The 15,966-nt window shown below is 44.7% G+C and overlaps 1 protein-coding gene across 2 annotated transcripts in view; it reads left to right on the top strand.

Annotated features, from left to right (window-relative positions):
- The first annotated feature begins 1,523 nt into the window (after window positions 1-1,523).
- The window catches only part of zftraf1 (zinc finger TRAF-type containing 1), a 151,096-nt gene continuing 136,653 nt past the window's right edge, over window positions 1,524-15,966 (top strand). The window contains exon 1 of one of the 2 annotated variants that reach the window (XM_067969009.1): window positions 1,524-2,183. In XM_067969009.1, coding sequence (XP_067825110.1) covers window positions 1,773-2,183 — 411 coding nt within the window. In that variant the 5' untranslated portion in view covers window positions 1,524-1,772. The remainder of the gene's footprint in view (window positions 2,184-15,966) is intronic. The other variant, XM_067969020.1, reaches the window with a different exon arrangement.

Raw genomic sequence — 15,966 nt, 5'->3', positions numbered from 1 at the left:
GTGGGGGATTCGGCGATGGTAATGCCGTTGAATGTCAAGGGGAGGTGGTTGGACTCTCTCTTGTTGGAGATGGTCATTGCCTGGCACTTATCTGGCGCGAATGTTACTTGCCACTTATGAGCCCAAGCCTGGATGTTGTCCAGGTCTTGCTGCATGCGGGCTCGGACTGCTTCATTATTTGAGGGGTTGCGAATGGAACTGAACACTGTGCAGTCATCAGCAAACATCCCCATTTCTGACCTTATGATGGAGGGAAGGTCATTGATGAAGCAGCTGAAGATGGTTGGGCCCAGGACACTGCCCTGAGGAACTCCTGCAGCAAGAGTACATAGGGAGAAACCGTTTACGGTGGCAGAAGGGTCGATAACCAGAGGGCACAGATTTAAGGTGATTGGCAAAAGAACCAGAGGCGGCACGAGAACTGTTTACACCCAGTGAGTTGTTACGATCTGGAATGCGCTGCCTGAAAGGGCGGTGGAAGTGGATTCAATCGTAACTTTCAAAAGGGAATTGGATAAACACTTGAAAAGTATTTGCAGGGCTGTGGGGAAAGAGCAGGGGGGGAAGTGGGACTAATTGGATAGCTGTTTCTCGAGGCAGTACAAAGAAGGTTCACTCGGTTAATCCTGGGGATGAGGGGGCGAACATATGAGGAAAGGTTGAGTAGATTGGGACTCTACTCATTGGAGTTCAGAAGAATGAGAGGTGATCTTATTGAAACATATAAGATTGTGAAGGGGCTTGATCGGGTGGATGCGGTAAGGATGTTCCCAAGGATGGGTGAAACTAGAACGAGGGGGCATAATCTTAGAATAAGGGGCTGCTCTTTCAAAACTGAGATGAGGAGAAACTTCTTCACTCAGAGGGTGGTAGGTCTGTGGAATTTGCTGCCCCAGGAAGCTGTGGAAGCTACATCATTAAATAAATTTAAAACAGAAATAGACAAGTTTCCTAGAAGTGAAGGGAATTGGGGGTTACGGGGAGCGGGCAGGAAATTGGACATGAATTTAGATTTGAGGTTAGGATGAGATCAGCCACGATCTTATTGAATGGCGGAGCAGGTTCGAGGGGCCGATTGGCCTACTCCTGCTCCTGCTCCTATCTCTTATGTTTCAAAGAGCCAGCACAGGCAGGATGGGCCGAATGGCCTCCTTCTGTGCTGCATCATTCTATGAAATCAGAGGGTCAGATCGTCCACAGGTGAGAAAGAACACAAAATGCATTGATCCTGCATGACCATTCTTAAATACTCACCTTTAAAGGGTGGGGCTGGGGCGAATTGAAGACCGGCACTAATTATTATTAATGAATGAAAAACGTTTTACTCCACAGACTTTCAGTGACGTCATCGCGAGTTAAACCCGCCCCTCTCCACCAACCACAGCCAGGATGGAAGCATCCAATCAGAGCGCGGCGTTGCCCTCGGTGGGTTCGTCCCTGCCTCTCTCTTTCCCCCTCCGGTAAGTACGGCTCGCCGCGATTGGCGGCCGGGAGTAAGGCGGCGTCCGATAGGAGGGATCGGGTCGGCGTGCGTCACAGAAGGAGGAGACGAAAAGAAGAAGAAAAACAAAGATGGCGGGCTGAGGCTGAGCTTTCCCCCGTCGGCTGCTTGTGAGGGGGGGGGAGGCGGAAAAAAAAATCACAAGAGTGCAAGGGAAATAATTTTAAAATAAATTTACCACAGAAAAATATATTTTAGAAACTTACCTTAAATTTAAAGAAAATTTTTTTTTTTTTTGGGAAAAAACCCCCCCCCACGAATTAAAAAAAAAATGTCGGCGGTGGAAGAGAGAGAACCGGCGCCCGCGGCTTCCTCGGCGGCGGCGGCGGGAGGTCTGGGCGGCGGCGGTGGTGGTGGTGGTGGTGGTGGAGGAGCGGCGGCAGCGGCGGCGATGATGATGGCAGCGGCGGCGGCGGCCTCGGGCCCGTCCGACTCCCTCCATCACGGCGCGTCCCAGGAGATCAATCACCCGGAGCTGGAGGAAGGGCCGAGCTCGAAGAAACGGGCCCGGCTGGAGGCCGAGTCGTCGTCGTCGTCGTCGGCGGCGGCCGGGTCGGGGTCGGGGTCGGCGGCGGCAACCACGGCGGCCAAGGCCGGGAATGAGAACAAGCTGGAGGAGAGGCTGTACTCGGTGCTGTGCTGCACCGTCTGCCTGGACCTGCCCAAGGCTTCAGTCTACCAGGTACACACAACCCAACCCGAGCCGAGCCAGTGCGGTAACAGCCTGTACCCGCACTGCTGCTGCCACCATCCCAGCCAGATAGATATTTAATAAATAAATAAAAAATCTCGCATCAAAAATACTGCTTTAAAATATCGTTTAAATTCTCCATGCACCATTTTAATCCCCTTATCAGTGTAGAAGCACAGGCTGTGCCATCTGACTGGACTGATCAGGTACCCAATGTGTTACATCTTTAAATAAAAAATCTATAATGTTTTATTTTAATACATATTAGATATAAAATATTGTCATCATGGGAGTGCAACACTTCACAGAGCACTGTACAAGATCATTTGCAATATAATTGTGTGTGTGTGTGTGTGAGAGCCTGTCTAATTGTGTATACCCGTGTGATATGTTTTATAAATGTGATTGAAATAATCACATGTAAAATGTAGTCACATAATTACGCAATCATCTATGTAAAATTAGTTTTATATATTTATACACGTGTAGTGTCGGTACATTATTTGAATCCTTGATGATTTGTATTGTCTGAAGAGATATGGGGTGGGTGGGCGGTGGATGTTAATGTTTGTCAAAGCTGGCATCTTTTGACAATGAGCTTCACTCCTTGCAACTGTCGATCTACCAAATAGGTAGAATGGACGGACCCAACATTATCTATATACGTGTGTGTTCATGGCAGAATACTGGGGAACCTCAGAAGGACTCTTTAATGCTGATCCTATTCTTGACGTGCAATGTGGTGGGGGTTGCTTGATATTTTTTTTCTTCTTCGTTCGTAGCGAAACACACTCTGTTGCCTGCCACTTGAGAGGGAGGGGGCAGGTCTAGCATCGTAATGTTACTGTTTGATGTTGCGTCTGATGCCAGTTGCTTCACTGGCGGTCATGACACTTTGACCGACCGAGTCCACTCAAGGTAATGGCCGATTCTCTAGGCCGCTCACTTTAAATAAAACTAAAGGCTGCAACATATGTTTAACCGTATGTTCTTTGTGGGGGGCGAAAAAAGTTCACGGATATTTCGGTCTGAGACCAATATCTCAAGCTTTACAACCTCATCGGTAACCCTTTTGATCGAATGCCCTTGTAACTCGCTCACGGCCATCGATTATTCATTCTGTACATGTATTATAAAGGTAGTTTATAGTCTGGTTGGATTTGCAAAAAGGCAGGTGGCTGTTAGTGTTTGAAGATCAGCTGTATTAATAAAACAGGTTGGGTTCACATTACAGTCATTGTGATAAACGTCATGTTTGTGTAATCCCACTTCAAGCACAGCTGCTGTTTCTCTACTTATATGGATGTGCATAGTTCCCTTGTAGTTAGATATTGATTCAGGGGCTTGGTGGTGATGGTGGTGAATCTATCCTTTTGCAGAGAACAGTGTCACAGCATTAGATTTTTTTGTGGTAAGGGGGAAAAAATGATCTCTTGAAAGAAAAGGAGAGGAAATGTGAATCAAGGGAGGTCTTGTTTGCTGAGAATTGTCACTTCATTGGTTTCTCTCCATTTAGAACCTAACTGCAGCAATTCCAAAGCAGACCAGCAGCACTGCATCAGACATTGAGTGCTTCATTACATGCCGTATTATTAACCCTTCTCGACACCTGCCGAGGCACGGTTGCAGCAAAACCCCACACCATCAAGATTGCAGTTATTTTAAGTTTCCAAAAATCTTTAGATTAAAAAAAAATTGCTGTATGGAACTTTAAATTGCTCAGTTTCATCATTTTGAAAGAGGTAATCAGCAAAAAAACTCTTTCCGTCTTGTGATTTGGTGTGTGTGTGTAAACTGACAATCCTAATGCTTAATGTGTTAATCTAGTAGTGGGATTGAGGCAGGGCTGTACCGCCTGTCTGGATCCACTGGGGGGAAGGGTGGTTGGGAGGAGGAAATGAAAGGAGCTGTTGTATTAGAAACAAATACTGGTACTCCACAGTGCAGTCAGATTGCCGTCCTGCGATTCAGAGACCGAGGTGAAATAATGCAGATGGATCCATTGTTGTAAAATTGGAGGATTGGCTGCTTTCTAGAGATTTACTTGAGGCTTCTATCAGTTCGTTTATATAAATTTAAATGCCTGCTGCACAGGAGTAGAAATAGTACTGCCATTAAAATTAGAGATCAGGCAAAGGCGTTTGTTTATATTTAGCTGCTTTGATTGTAAAATCCGCTGTGGAGGAGGATCTTCAATGTTGCTGTGCTTCCTACCCTATGCCCATCCCCCTCATCTTTTATCTTCCATCTTGTCTTCTCTGGATTTGCCGAAGAAGAATTTGAATTCAGGATTAATCAGCTTTATTCTGTATACCGTTTCCTCATTCGTTGGATTATCGTAAAATGAAATTAGTGTTGTAATTTAGTTCCTGACGTCGGACAGAGCTTGACATTGAGTGTGCAGGTGCAAATGCCAGCAAGTTGTGAAAATAAAGCCAGAACTTGTGTGCTTAAAAATAGCACAACAGAACACTACATTGTCATAACAGCAGTGGCCAAACTTTCTAGAGTGATGATTCGAGTTTGACCAACCAACCATTTAGCACAGTCCCCCTAATCGGGAAGTACAATTAAAATATTTCAGAGAAGACTTCTGATCCAGCACTGCAACAAGCTTAAGATTTATACAACCCTAAATGCAGCCGGTAATCATTAGTGTTCTTGCCTCAGTGGCCATTTCCCTTTTGGACTGCCTCCTGCATCTGTTGACAGCTGTCAGAAATGTCTTGTTATGCTTTTACTTTGCTTAAAAGAAAGCTTAACCCAATGTGCTTTGGTCTGAATTGTACTTGATTAAACATCATGTGGAATGAAAAGTGTGTGCATAAAGGAATCATTACAACAACTGGCATTTATGTAGCGCTTTTAACATAGTAAAACGTCCCAAGGCCCTTCACAGGAGCGTTATCAAACAAAAGAGGATTTGAGTACAGGAGCAAGGATGTCTTACTGCAGTTATACAGGGCCTTGGTGAGACCGCACCTGGAGTATTGTCTGCAATTTTGGTCTCCTTACCTAAGAAAGGACATACATGCCATAGAGGGAGTGCAGCGAAGGTTCACCAGACCGATTCCTGGGATGGCAGGACTGTAGTATGAGGAGAGATTGGGTCGAGTTTAGAAGAATGAGAGGGGATCTCATTGAAACCTATAAAATTCTGACAGGGCTCGACAGACTGGATGCAGGGAGGATGTTTGCCCTGGCTGGGAGGTCCAGAACGAGGGGTCACAGTCTCAGGATATGGGGTAGGACATTTAGGACTGAGATGAGGAGAAATGTCTTCACTCAGAGGGTGGTGAACCTGTGGAATTCTTTACCACAGAAGGCTGTGGAGGCTAAGTCACTGAATATATTTAAGAAGGAGATAGATAGATTTCTAGACACAAAGGGCATCAAGGGGTATGGGGAGAGAGCGGGAATATGGTATTGAGATAGAGGATCAGCCATGATCATATTGAATGGCGGAGCAGGCTCGAAGGGCTGAATGGCCTACTCCTATTTTCTGTTTCTAAAACTTGACACAGAGCCACATGAGATATTGGAGGAGGAGGAGGAGCGCAGATATCTCGGAGGGCTGTGGGGCTAGAGGAGGTTACAGAGATAAGGGAGGGGTGAGGCCATGGAGGGATTTGAAAATCACATCGTTGCCAGATCAGGAGCCAGCACAGGGGTGAACGTCCTCTCCAACCTCCGAGGCACTCTGATCAAAGTCATCCTCATTTACAGATCGTTCCATGGCTTTCCCCCATGCTACTTCTGCAACCTCCTCTTATCTCTGTGACTCTTGCCTCCTGTACTGCACCCCTGCAGCATTGACGGCAGATCCTTTAGCCAACTCTGCTCCACTGTTTGGGGCTCCCTCCCTGAACCGCGCTCTCTCCATTTCTCCCCCTGCCTTTAAAAGCCTTCTCTCAGCCCGTCTTTTTGACCATGTTTTGGGCACCTCACCCAACCCGTCTTCTACTGCTCGATGTCCCGTTTCTTCTCTTGTGAAGAACTTTGTGATGTTATAAGCACGCTATTAAGTGCATATTGATTTTACAGAATATAAACCTGGATGCTGAGGTGAACAGAATAAATCCTTATCGATGGCCAGCTGTGAACAGTTAGAACATTAGGAGCAAAATTATAATGTTTGTATAAACTGACTTATACTGCATGCTGACTTTCTTTTACTAAAGCTCCTGCAACAACAACAACATGCATTTATATAAAGTTTTTAATGTAGGAAAAATCCCAAGGTGCTTCATATGATTTTAATCTGACATTAACACCGAGCCAAAGCAGAAGATATTAAGAGGGGTGACTAAAAGATTGGTCAAAGAAATCGGTAGGATGCTGAGGGAGGAAAGGGTGGAAATTGTGGATGCTCTTGCCACAACCTTTTAATCCTCCTTCGATATGGGAGTGGTGCTGGAGGACTGGAGGGTTGCAAATGTTACACCCCTGTTCAGTAAAGGGGAGAGGGTTGAAATAGGTAACTACAGGCCAGTCATCCTAACGTCGGTGGTGGAAACTTCTAGAGACTGTAATCTGGGACAAAATTAGTTGTCACTTGGAAAAACATGGGTTATTAAATGACAGCCAGCGCTGATTTGTTAAAGGCAAATCGTGTCTGACAAACTTGATTTGAGTTCTTTGATGAAGTAACGGAGGGTTGATGAGGGTAGTGCAGTTGATGTGTATATGGACTTTCAAAAGGCGTTTGAAAAAGTGCCACATAATAGACTTGTTAGTAAAATTGGGGTGAGTGGAAGTATACAGTGGTGTTCCCCAGGGGTCTTAGGACCTCTGCTCTTTTTGATAGATATATTGACATGGACGCGGATATACAGGGCATAATTTCAAAATTTGCAGATGACCCGGAACTGGGAAATGTAAACAATGTGGAGGATAGTAACAGACTTCAGGAGGACATAGACAGACTGGTGAAATGGACCACATGGCAGATGAAATTTAACAGAGAAGTGTGAAGTGATACATTTTGGAAGGAAGAACGAGGAGAGGCAATATAAACTAAATGGTACAATTATAAAGGGGGTGCAGGAACGGCGAGACCTTGGGGTTCACATACACAAATCTTTGAAGGTGGCAGGACAAGTTGAGAAGGCTGTTAAAGCATATGGGATCCTGGGCTTTATTCATAGAGGCATCATGTACAAAAGCAAGGAAGTTATGCTAAACCTTTATAAAACACTGGTTAGGTCTCTGCTGGAGTATTGTCGAATCCTGGGCACCACACTTTAGGAAGGATGGCAAGGCCTTGGAGAGAGTGCAGAAGAGATTTACCAGAATGATACCAGGGATAAGGGACTTCAGTTATGTGGAGAGATTGGAGCAACTGGGATTGTTCTCAGAGCAAAAGACGTTAAGGAGAGATTTAATAGAGTTGTTCAAAACTATGATGAGTTTTGATAAGGAGAAAGCGTTTCCAGTGGCAGGAGGGTCGGTACTGAGGACACAGATTTAAGATAACTGGCAAAAGACCCAGAAGGGAGATAAATTTTTAACGCAACGAATTATGATCTGGAATTCACTGCCTGACAGGGCGGTGGAAGCAGATTCAACTGTAACTTTCAAAAGGGAATTGGATAAATACATGAAACAAATTTTGCAGGCCTATGGGGAAAGAGCAGGTGAGTGGGACTAATTGGACAACTCTTTCAAAGAGCCGACACAGGCATGTTGGGCTGAATGGCCTGTGCTGAATGATTCTATGATAAGTGGGCTTTACAGAGCGACTTAAAGGAGGAGAGAGAGGTGGAGAGGCAGATAGGCTTAAGGAGCGAATTCCAGAGCTTAGGGCCTAGACGGCTTCCAGTGGTGGGGTAAGAGGCCAGAGTTGGAGAAGTGCAGAATTCTCTTGAGGGTTGTAGGGCTGGAGGAGATTGGGGAGGGGCCAGGCCATGAAGGGATTTGAACACGAGGATGATAATTTTAAATTTGAGGCATTGGTGGACTGGAAGCCAACGTAGATCAGCGAGCACAGGGGTACTGGTTGAGTAGGACTTGGTGCGGATTAGGATGCAGACAGTACATCTACCACTGTCACCAGTATAACTTATTTTCATGTGGTCACCTCTGTACCAGTAGACCCTCTTAATCATCACGTATCGCATTTTGTACACGGACAAACATTTTGAGCAGCCGTGTCGCTAGTTCAAAATACAGTAGCAGCAATTGTGCTCGTGTGACACTCCGTTTTAATATGGAGAACGGCTCGTTGCATTGCGAGGGGGTGCCCCTGCTCAGCATGAACTGGTACAATCATAGGTACAGCACAGGAGGAGGCCATTCGGTCCATTTGCCTGTGCTGGCTCTTTGAAAGAGCTATCTAATTAGTCCCATTCCCCTGCTCTTTCCCCATAGCCCTGTAATTTTTTCTCTTCAAGTATTTATCTAATTCCCATTTGAAAGTTGCTATTTGTTCCCCTTCCACCACCCTTTCAGACAGTGCATTCCAGATAATCATAACTTGCTGCGTTAAAAAAAAAAATGTTTCCTCATAGTCCCAGTCCCTCTGTTGAAATGTTAGTGTACCTTTCCTCCTCAGACATTGGGAGGATGGGGAGCAGGGAGGAGGGAATGGAGTAAATCCTGACCGCAAAAGCACATTTAATTTTTAAATGCCTTTCCTTTGTGTGCTATTTGCTGCAACTAGTGAGCACAGCCTGTGGATTCTTGTCTGAGTAAAGGTGTATTTTTGTTGCTGTCTTTGTGTATTGTTACTTTGGTCACTTGGCTTGTGCTCAGCCAGGGGTTGCATACTATGAAACCTCTGGAATTCTCCTTGTCAGAAGTTGGGGTTGGGGGAGTGGCGGCTGTCACGTAGTACTCGTGGTACCACAATGGTTACACGTGCGCACTACTTAAAAGTGACAATTACAAGTAAATGTCAGGCTTGCAGGCATTCGGCAGCAGAGTTATTTTTTTTTGATATTTCCCAAGTGAGTGGTTTTAGGCCACGTTGCAGGACCATAAAGGAATGCGATAGGAAAGCTGAATTAAATCCAGAAGTGGCATTGCTAAAACCACATTGTGGCTCTTGAATTGGCCTGACTCTGGCTGGAACAAAATGGCAGCCTGTTGTATACAGCAAATGGCCATTTACCACTAACAGCAGCTCACGAGAAAGCAGTCTCTGGGGAGGGATTCTGTCACTGTTTACATCTCTGAGCTGCAACTAGAATGGGGCTCCTTTAGTCTGAAGCATTGTAATATAAATGCAGCTGTCGTGTGGTTTGGTAATATGTTTAGATGGGAAATGCTGATCATCATTCCTTTAGGTTAAAAACTAAGAAGTGTCATGGGTTGTATTTGGAGCTGACCATCTGAGTTTTTGCATAGAATTACATCACATTTACAGCAAAGGGACAGACCATTCAGCCCAACTGGTCTATGCTGGTGTTTATACTCCACAAGAGCCTTTTCCCACCCTGCTCCCATATCCCTCTATTCCCTTCTCCCTCATGTTTGCATCAAGCCTCCGCTTAAATGCATCAATGCTGTCTATTTCAATCACTCCATGTGGCAGTGAGTTCCCCACACTCACCACTCCTCCCAAGAAATTCCTCCCAAGTTCTTTATTTGATCTGTTAGTGACTATCTTATATTTATGCCCCCTTGTTCTGGGCTCATCCACAAGTGGAAACAGTTTCTCCACATCCACCCTGTCAGCCCCATCATCATTTTAAAGACCTCGGAGCTGGAGCTGCGGGTGGACTCACTGTGGAGCATCCGCGATGCAGAGAAACTCGTGGATAGCACGTTTAGCGAGTTGGTCACACCGCAGGTAAAGGGTATACAGGCAGGAAGTGAATGGGTGACCACCAGGAAGAGTAAGAGATGCAGGCAGGTAGTGCAGGGGTCCCCTGTGGCCATCCCCCTCTCAAACAGATATGCCACTTTGGATGCTGTTGGGGGGGATGACTTATCAGGGGAAGGCAGCAGCAGCCAACTTCCTGGCACCACGGGTAGCTCTGCTGCACAGGCTGGGAGGAAAAAGAGTGGCAGAGCTATAGTGATAGGGGACTCAATTGTAAGGGGAATAGACAGGCGTTTCTGCGGCCGCAACCGAGACTCCAGGATGGTGTGTTGCCTCCCTGGTGCAAGGATCAAGGATGTCTCGGAGCGGCTACAGAACATTTTGGAGGGGGAGGGCGAACAGCCAGCTGTCGTGGTGCACATAGGCACCAACGATATAGGTAAAAAAGGGGATGAGGTCCTAAAAGCAGAATATAGGGAGTTAGGAGGTAAATTAAAAAATAGGACCTCAAAGGTAGTAATCTCAGGATTGCTGCCAGTGCCACGTGCTAGTCAGAGTAGAAATAGGAGGATATTTCAAATGAATACGTGGCTAGAGGAATGGTGCAAGGGGGAGGGATTCAAATTCCTGGGACACTGGAAACGGTTCTGGGGGAGGTGGGACCAGTACAAACCGGATGGTCTGCACCTGGGCAGGGCCGGGACCGCTGTCCTAGGAGGAGTGTTTGCTAGTGCTGTTGGGGAGGGTTTAAACTAAAGTGGCAGGGGGTTGGGAACCTGAGCAGGGAGAGAGAGGAAAGCGTAACAGGAAGGGACAGAAGGTATGGAGTAATAGGTAAAGTGTTAAAAAAGGAAAAAGCAGGAACTAAGCGTCACAAAACAGATTTGAAAGTTCTTTATCTGAATGCACGTAGCATTCGTAATAAAATGGACGAGTTAACGGCACAAATAACTACGTATGGGTATGATCTTGTGGCCATTACAGAAACATGGCTGCAGGGTGACAACGACTGGGAATTAAATATGCCAGGGTATTTAACAATCAGGAAGGACAGGCAGGAAGGAAGGGGAGGTAGGGTGGCTATGTTAATAAAGGAAGGAATCACTGTAATACAGAGAAATGATATTGGGACAAAGCATCAAGATAATGAAACAGTTTGGGTGGAGATAAGGAATAATAAGGGAAAAAAAACATTAGTGGGCGTAGTATATAGGCCTCCTAATAGTTGCAACTCTGCTGGAAGAAGTATTAATCAGGAGATAGTCGGGGCATGTAATAAGGGAACAGCCATAATTATGGGGGATTTTAATTATCATATTAACTGGACAAATCAAATTGGGCAGAGCAGCCTTGAGGACGAGTTCATTGAGTGCATCAGGGATGGATTTCTTGAGCAGTATGTGACTGATCCTACAAGGGGGCAGGCAACCTTGGACCTGGTCCTGTGTAATGAGTCAGGATTAATTAATAATGTCCTAGTTAAGGATCCCCTTGGAACGAGCGACCACAACATGGTTGAATTCCATATCCAATTAGAGGGTGAGAAGGTTGATTCTCAAACAAGCGTACTGAGCTTGAATAAAGGAGACTATGATGGTATGAGAGCGGAATTGATTAAAGTGGACTGGGAAAATAGATTAAAGGGTAAGACGGTACATGAGCAGTGGTGTTCATTTAGGGAGTTATTTTACAACTTTCAAAATAAATATATTCCACTGAGGAAAAAAGGGTGTAAAAGAAATGACAGCCATCCGTGGCTAAGTAAAGAAATCAAGGATAGTATCCGACTAAAAACAAGGACAAGGTAGCCAAACTTAGTGGGAGGATAGAAGATTGGGAATTCTTCAAAAGACAGCAAAAAGTAACTAAAGGATTGATTAAGAAAGGGAAGTTAGATTATGAAAAGAAATTAGCAAAAAATATAAAAACAGATAGCAAGAGTTTCTATAGTTATATAAAAAGAAAAAGGGTGGCTAAGGCAAACATAGGTCCCTTAGAGGATGAGACCGGGAAATTAATGGTGGGAAACATGGAGATGGCAAAAATGCTGAACAAATATTTTGTTTCAGTCTTTACAGTAGAGGACACTAAGAATATCCCAACACTGGACAAACAGGGGACTCTCGGGGGGGAGGAGCTAAATACGATTAAAATCACTCAAGAGATGGTACTCAGTAAAATAATGGGACTCAAGGCGGATAAATCCCCTGGACCTGATGGCTTCCATCCTAGGGTCTTGAGGGAAGTGGCAGTAGGGATTGTGGATGCTTTGGTGATAGTTTTCCAAAATTCCCTGGACTCAGGAGAGGTCCCGGCAGATTGGAAAACTGCTAATGTAACACCGTTATTTAAAAAGGGTAGTAGGCAGAAGGCTGGAAATTATAGGCCAGTTAGCTTAACATCTGTGGTGGGTAAAATTTTGGAGTCTATTATTAAGGAGACAGTAACGGAACATTTAGATAAGCATAATTTAATAGGACAAAGTCAGCATGGCTTTATGAAGGGGAAGTCATGTCTGACAAATTTGCTTGAGTTCTTCGAGGATATAACGTATAGGGTGGATAAAGGGGAACCAGTGGACATAGTGTATTTAGACTTCCAGAAGGCATTCGACAAGGTGCCACATAAAAGATTATTACTTAAGATAAAAAATCACGGGATTGGGGGTAATATTCTGGCATGGGTGGAGGATTGGTTATCGAACAGGAAGCAGAGAGTTGGGATAAATGGTTCATTTTCGGACTGGCAACCAGTAACCAGTGGTGTTCCACAGGGGTCGGTGCTGGGTCCCCAACTCTTTACAATCTATATTAACGATTTGGAGGAGGGGACCGAGTGCAACATATCAAAATTTGCAGATGATACAAAGATGGGAGGGAAAGTAGAGAGTGAGGAGGACATAAAAAACCTGCAAGGGGATATAGACAGGCTGGGTGAGTGGGCGGAGATTTGGCAGATGCAATATAATATTGGAAAATGTGAGGTTATGCACTTTGGCAGGAAAAATCAGAGAGCAAGTTATTTTCTTAATGGCGAGAGACTGGAAAGTACTGCAGTACAAAGGGATCTGGGGGTCCTAGTGCAAGAAAATCAAAAAGTTGGTATGCAGGTGCAGCAGGTGATCAAGAAAGCCAACGGAATGTTGGCTTTTATTGCTAGGGGGATAGAATATAAAAACAAGGAGGTATTGCTGCAGTTATATAAGGTATTGGTGAGACCGCACCTGGAATACTGCATACAGTTTTGGTCTCCATACTTAAGAAAAGACATACTTGCTCTCGAGGCAGTACAAAGAAGGTTCACTCGGTTAATCCCGGGGATGAGGGGGCGGACATATGAGGAGAGGTTGAGTAGATTGGGACTCTACTCATTGGAGTTCAGAAGAATGAGAGGCGATCTTATTGAAACATATAAGATTGTGAAGGGTCTTGATCGGGTGGATGCAGTAAGGATGTTCCCAAAGATGGGTGAAACTAGAACTAGGGGGCATAATCTTAGAATAAGGGGCTGCTCTTTCAAAACTGAGATGAGGAGAAACTTCTTCACTCAGAGGGTGGTAGGTCTGTGGAATTTGCTGCCCCAGGAAGCTGTGGAAGCTACATCATTAGATAAATTTAAAACAGAAATAGACAGTTTCCTAGAAGTAAAGGGAATTAGGGGTTATGGGGAGCGGGCAGGAAATTGGACATGAAGCTGAGTTCGGATCGGTCAATGCCCTGTGGGTGGCGGAGAGGGCCCAGGGGCTATGTGGCCGGGTCCTGCTCCGACTTCTTGTGTTCTTTAGATTTGTGGTTGGGATCAGATCAGCCATGATCTTATTGAATGGCGGAGCAGGCTCGAGGGGCCGATTGGCCTACTCCTGCTCCAATTTCTTATGTTCTTATGTTGTTATGTAATCAGGTCATCTGTTAGTCTTAGCCCCAGCCTACTCAATGTTTCCTGATAGTTGCATCCTTTCGATTCTGGTAACATCCTTGCAAATTTTTCTCCAGCGCTTCAATGTCCTTTTTGTAGTTTCTATGCAATTTTTAAAAAATCTGGCACTGCCTCTTTGTTTTCCATCACAGCTCTGGTGATGCAGAGCAGCAGTCACCACAGTGAGAGCAGCTGGCTGACTTGCCCAATACATGTACCCTAGGAATGGGAAATGCCAGATGCAGACTCTTCAGGCTGCAGTGAAGCTGCTGACTCGTGCAGGGGTAAAGTTCCATGGGCTTCAGCATCCCTACAATGCCTCGCCAAGTGGCCGTTCTTCATGCCTGAACCTAGACAGTGGGCGATGTTCTATTTGGTCATGGGAGGCATTGCAGTTGAGCCCAGAAATCCAACTGTGCACTTTCCAGCAGGGGTTACTGGATAGCAAACAGCAGGTGGAACTCTGGCTAATGTTTCTACTCAGCACTGAGACCAGTTGCAGCTCCCCAGCTGCGGCTCTCAGGTAACTCACAAGGTCGTACGATAAATACAAATGAGGATGGTCATTCAGCTCATCCCTTCCCCTTATACTGAATTGTGTGTCTACTACTCTGACTGGGAGTCCATTCCACATGTTGTTCACTGTGTGAGCTAGCGCTTCCTGATTGATCCTAAATGTAAACAATTTTACAACACCAAGTTATAGTCCAGCAATTTTATTTTAAATTCACAAGCTTTCGGAGACTTCCTCCTTCCTCAGGTAAAATTTTACCTGAGGAAGGAGGAAGTCTCCGAAAGCTTGTGAATTTAAAATAAAATTGCTGGACTATAACTTGGTGTTGTAAAATTGTTTACAATTGTCAACCCCAGTCCATCACTGGCATCTCCACATCGATCCTAAATGTGCCTTTTATTAGAACCTGTGGTCCCTAGTTCAACCTTTATAATTTAAATTAATTATCTGCATTTACCTTTTCTATGCCATTTACAATCCCATACTTCTATAAGATTACTTCTCAGGCACTCCCTTTCAAGGCTGAAAAGCCCAAATTTGTTTAGTCTTTCCTCAGGCAAAATCGCTCTCAGGATTTGAATGTCTCCCTTGTGTCTCAGTGACCCAAGTGGGCACAGAACTCAGAGTCTGACTAGAGCGCCATACAGTTTGATCATGACTTCTAATTTGTCTCGAGAGCGAGCAAGGAGGAAATCTGTGGGGCCTTGTCTGTAGTCTTGAGGAATCATTGGGCACAGGACGCTCTGCCTGATTCGATGTGAGGTCGTGTCTGTATTCAGAGTGTATAGTATAGTAACAATCTATTAAGTGAAAAGAGGAAGATCTCCACTAACAAGCCATCTTGATCTTTCTGAAGGGATTGCAGTAAAGATAGATAGTAGAACTCCTTGTAATTTAATTTTTAAGAAAATGTTAGAGTAAAGATTAATTAAACTTAAAGTGAGACTGGATCAGGAGTTGGTTTCCAATAGGAAGTAAAGGATATAGAGCTCAGAAATTACAGCACTGAAGGAGGCAATTAGACCCATTGTGCCAGTGTTTGCTAATCAGCTGGAACAATCCACTCCAATCGCATTTCCTTATGTCCTTTTTATATTTCTTTTCAAATGGTGTTGTAGCCTCTGCCTCAGAACCTACTTGTGGTAAAGCATTCCATGTTCTAATTGTGGTAATCCTCATCTTTGCCCCCTTAGTGATTTGCAAACAATTGGAAACTATCCTTCATTACTTAGTGTAAGAATATAGATATGTTTTTACATTATTCTAATACAGAACAAAGACAGAACAGTAATGTAGACAGAATTGGTTTAAACTGTGTTCTCGCAAATCCTGTCTTTCCCCTCAATGATGCTGATCACATTGGATAAGGATGAATTCCATGGCCGAGGATATTTTACTGTAAGGATAGGTATGTACAGATTATTAAATAAAGAAGCTTGTTTAATAATATTGAACTAAAAGGGTTGCTAGGATTCAGACATATAGGCTTTTAAAACACAGGCTTTTAGTTACAGCAGGAGGGAGTGTAAGAGAGAGGACTACTGCAATATAAAAAAGTTGCTATAGAGCGTACATCAAAG

The sequence above is a fragment of the Heptranchias perlo genome, chromosome 2 (genome assembly GCF_035084215.1).
Source record: "Heptranchias perlo isolate sHepPer1 chromosome 2, sHepPer1.hap1, whole genome shotgun sequence".
In the NCBI taxonomy this organism is placed as follows: Eukaryota; Metazoa; Chordata; class Chondrichthyes; order Hexanchiformes; family Hexanchidae; genus Heptranchias; species Heptranchias perlo.
This window is presented reverse-complemented; position numbering and strand designations above follow the sequence as displayed.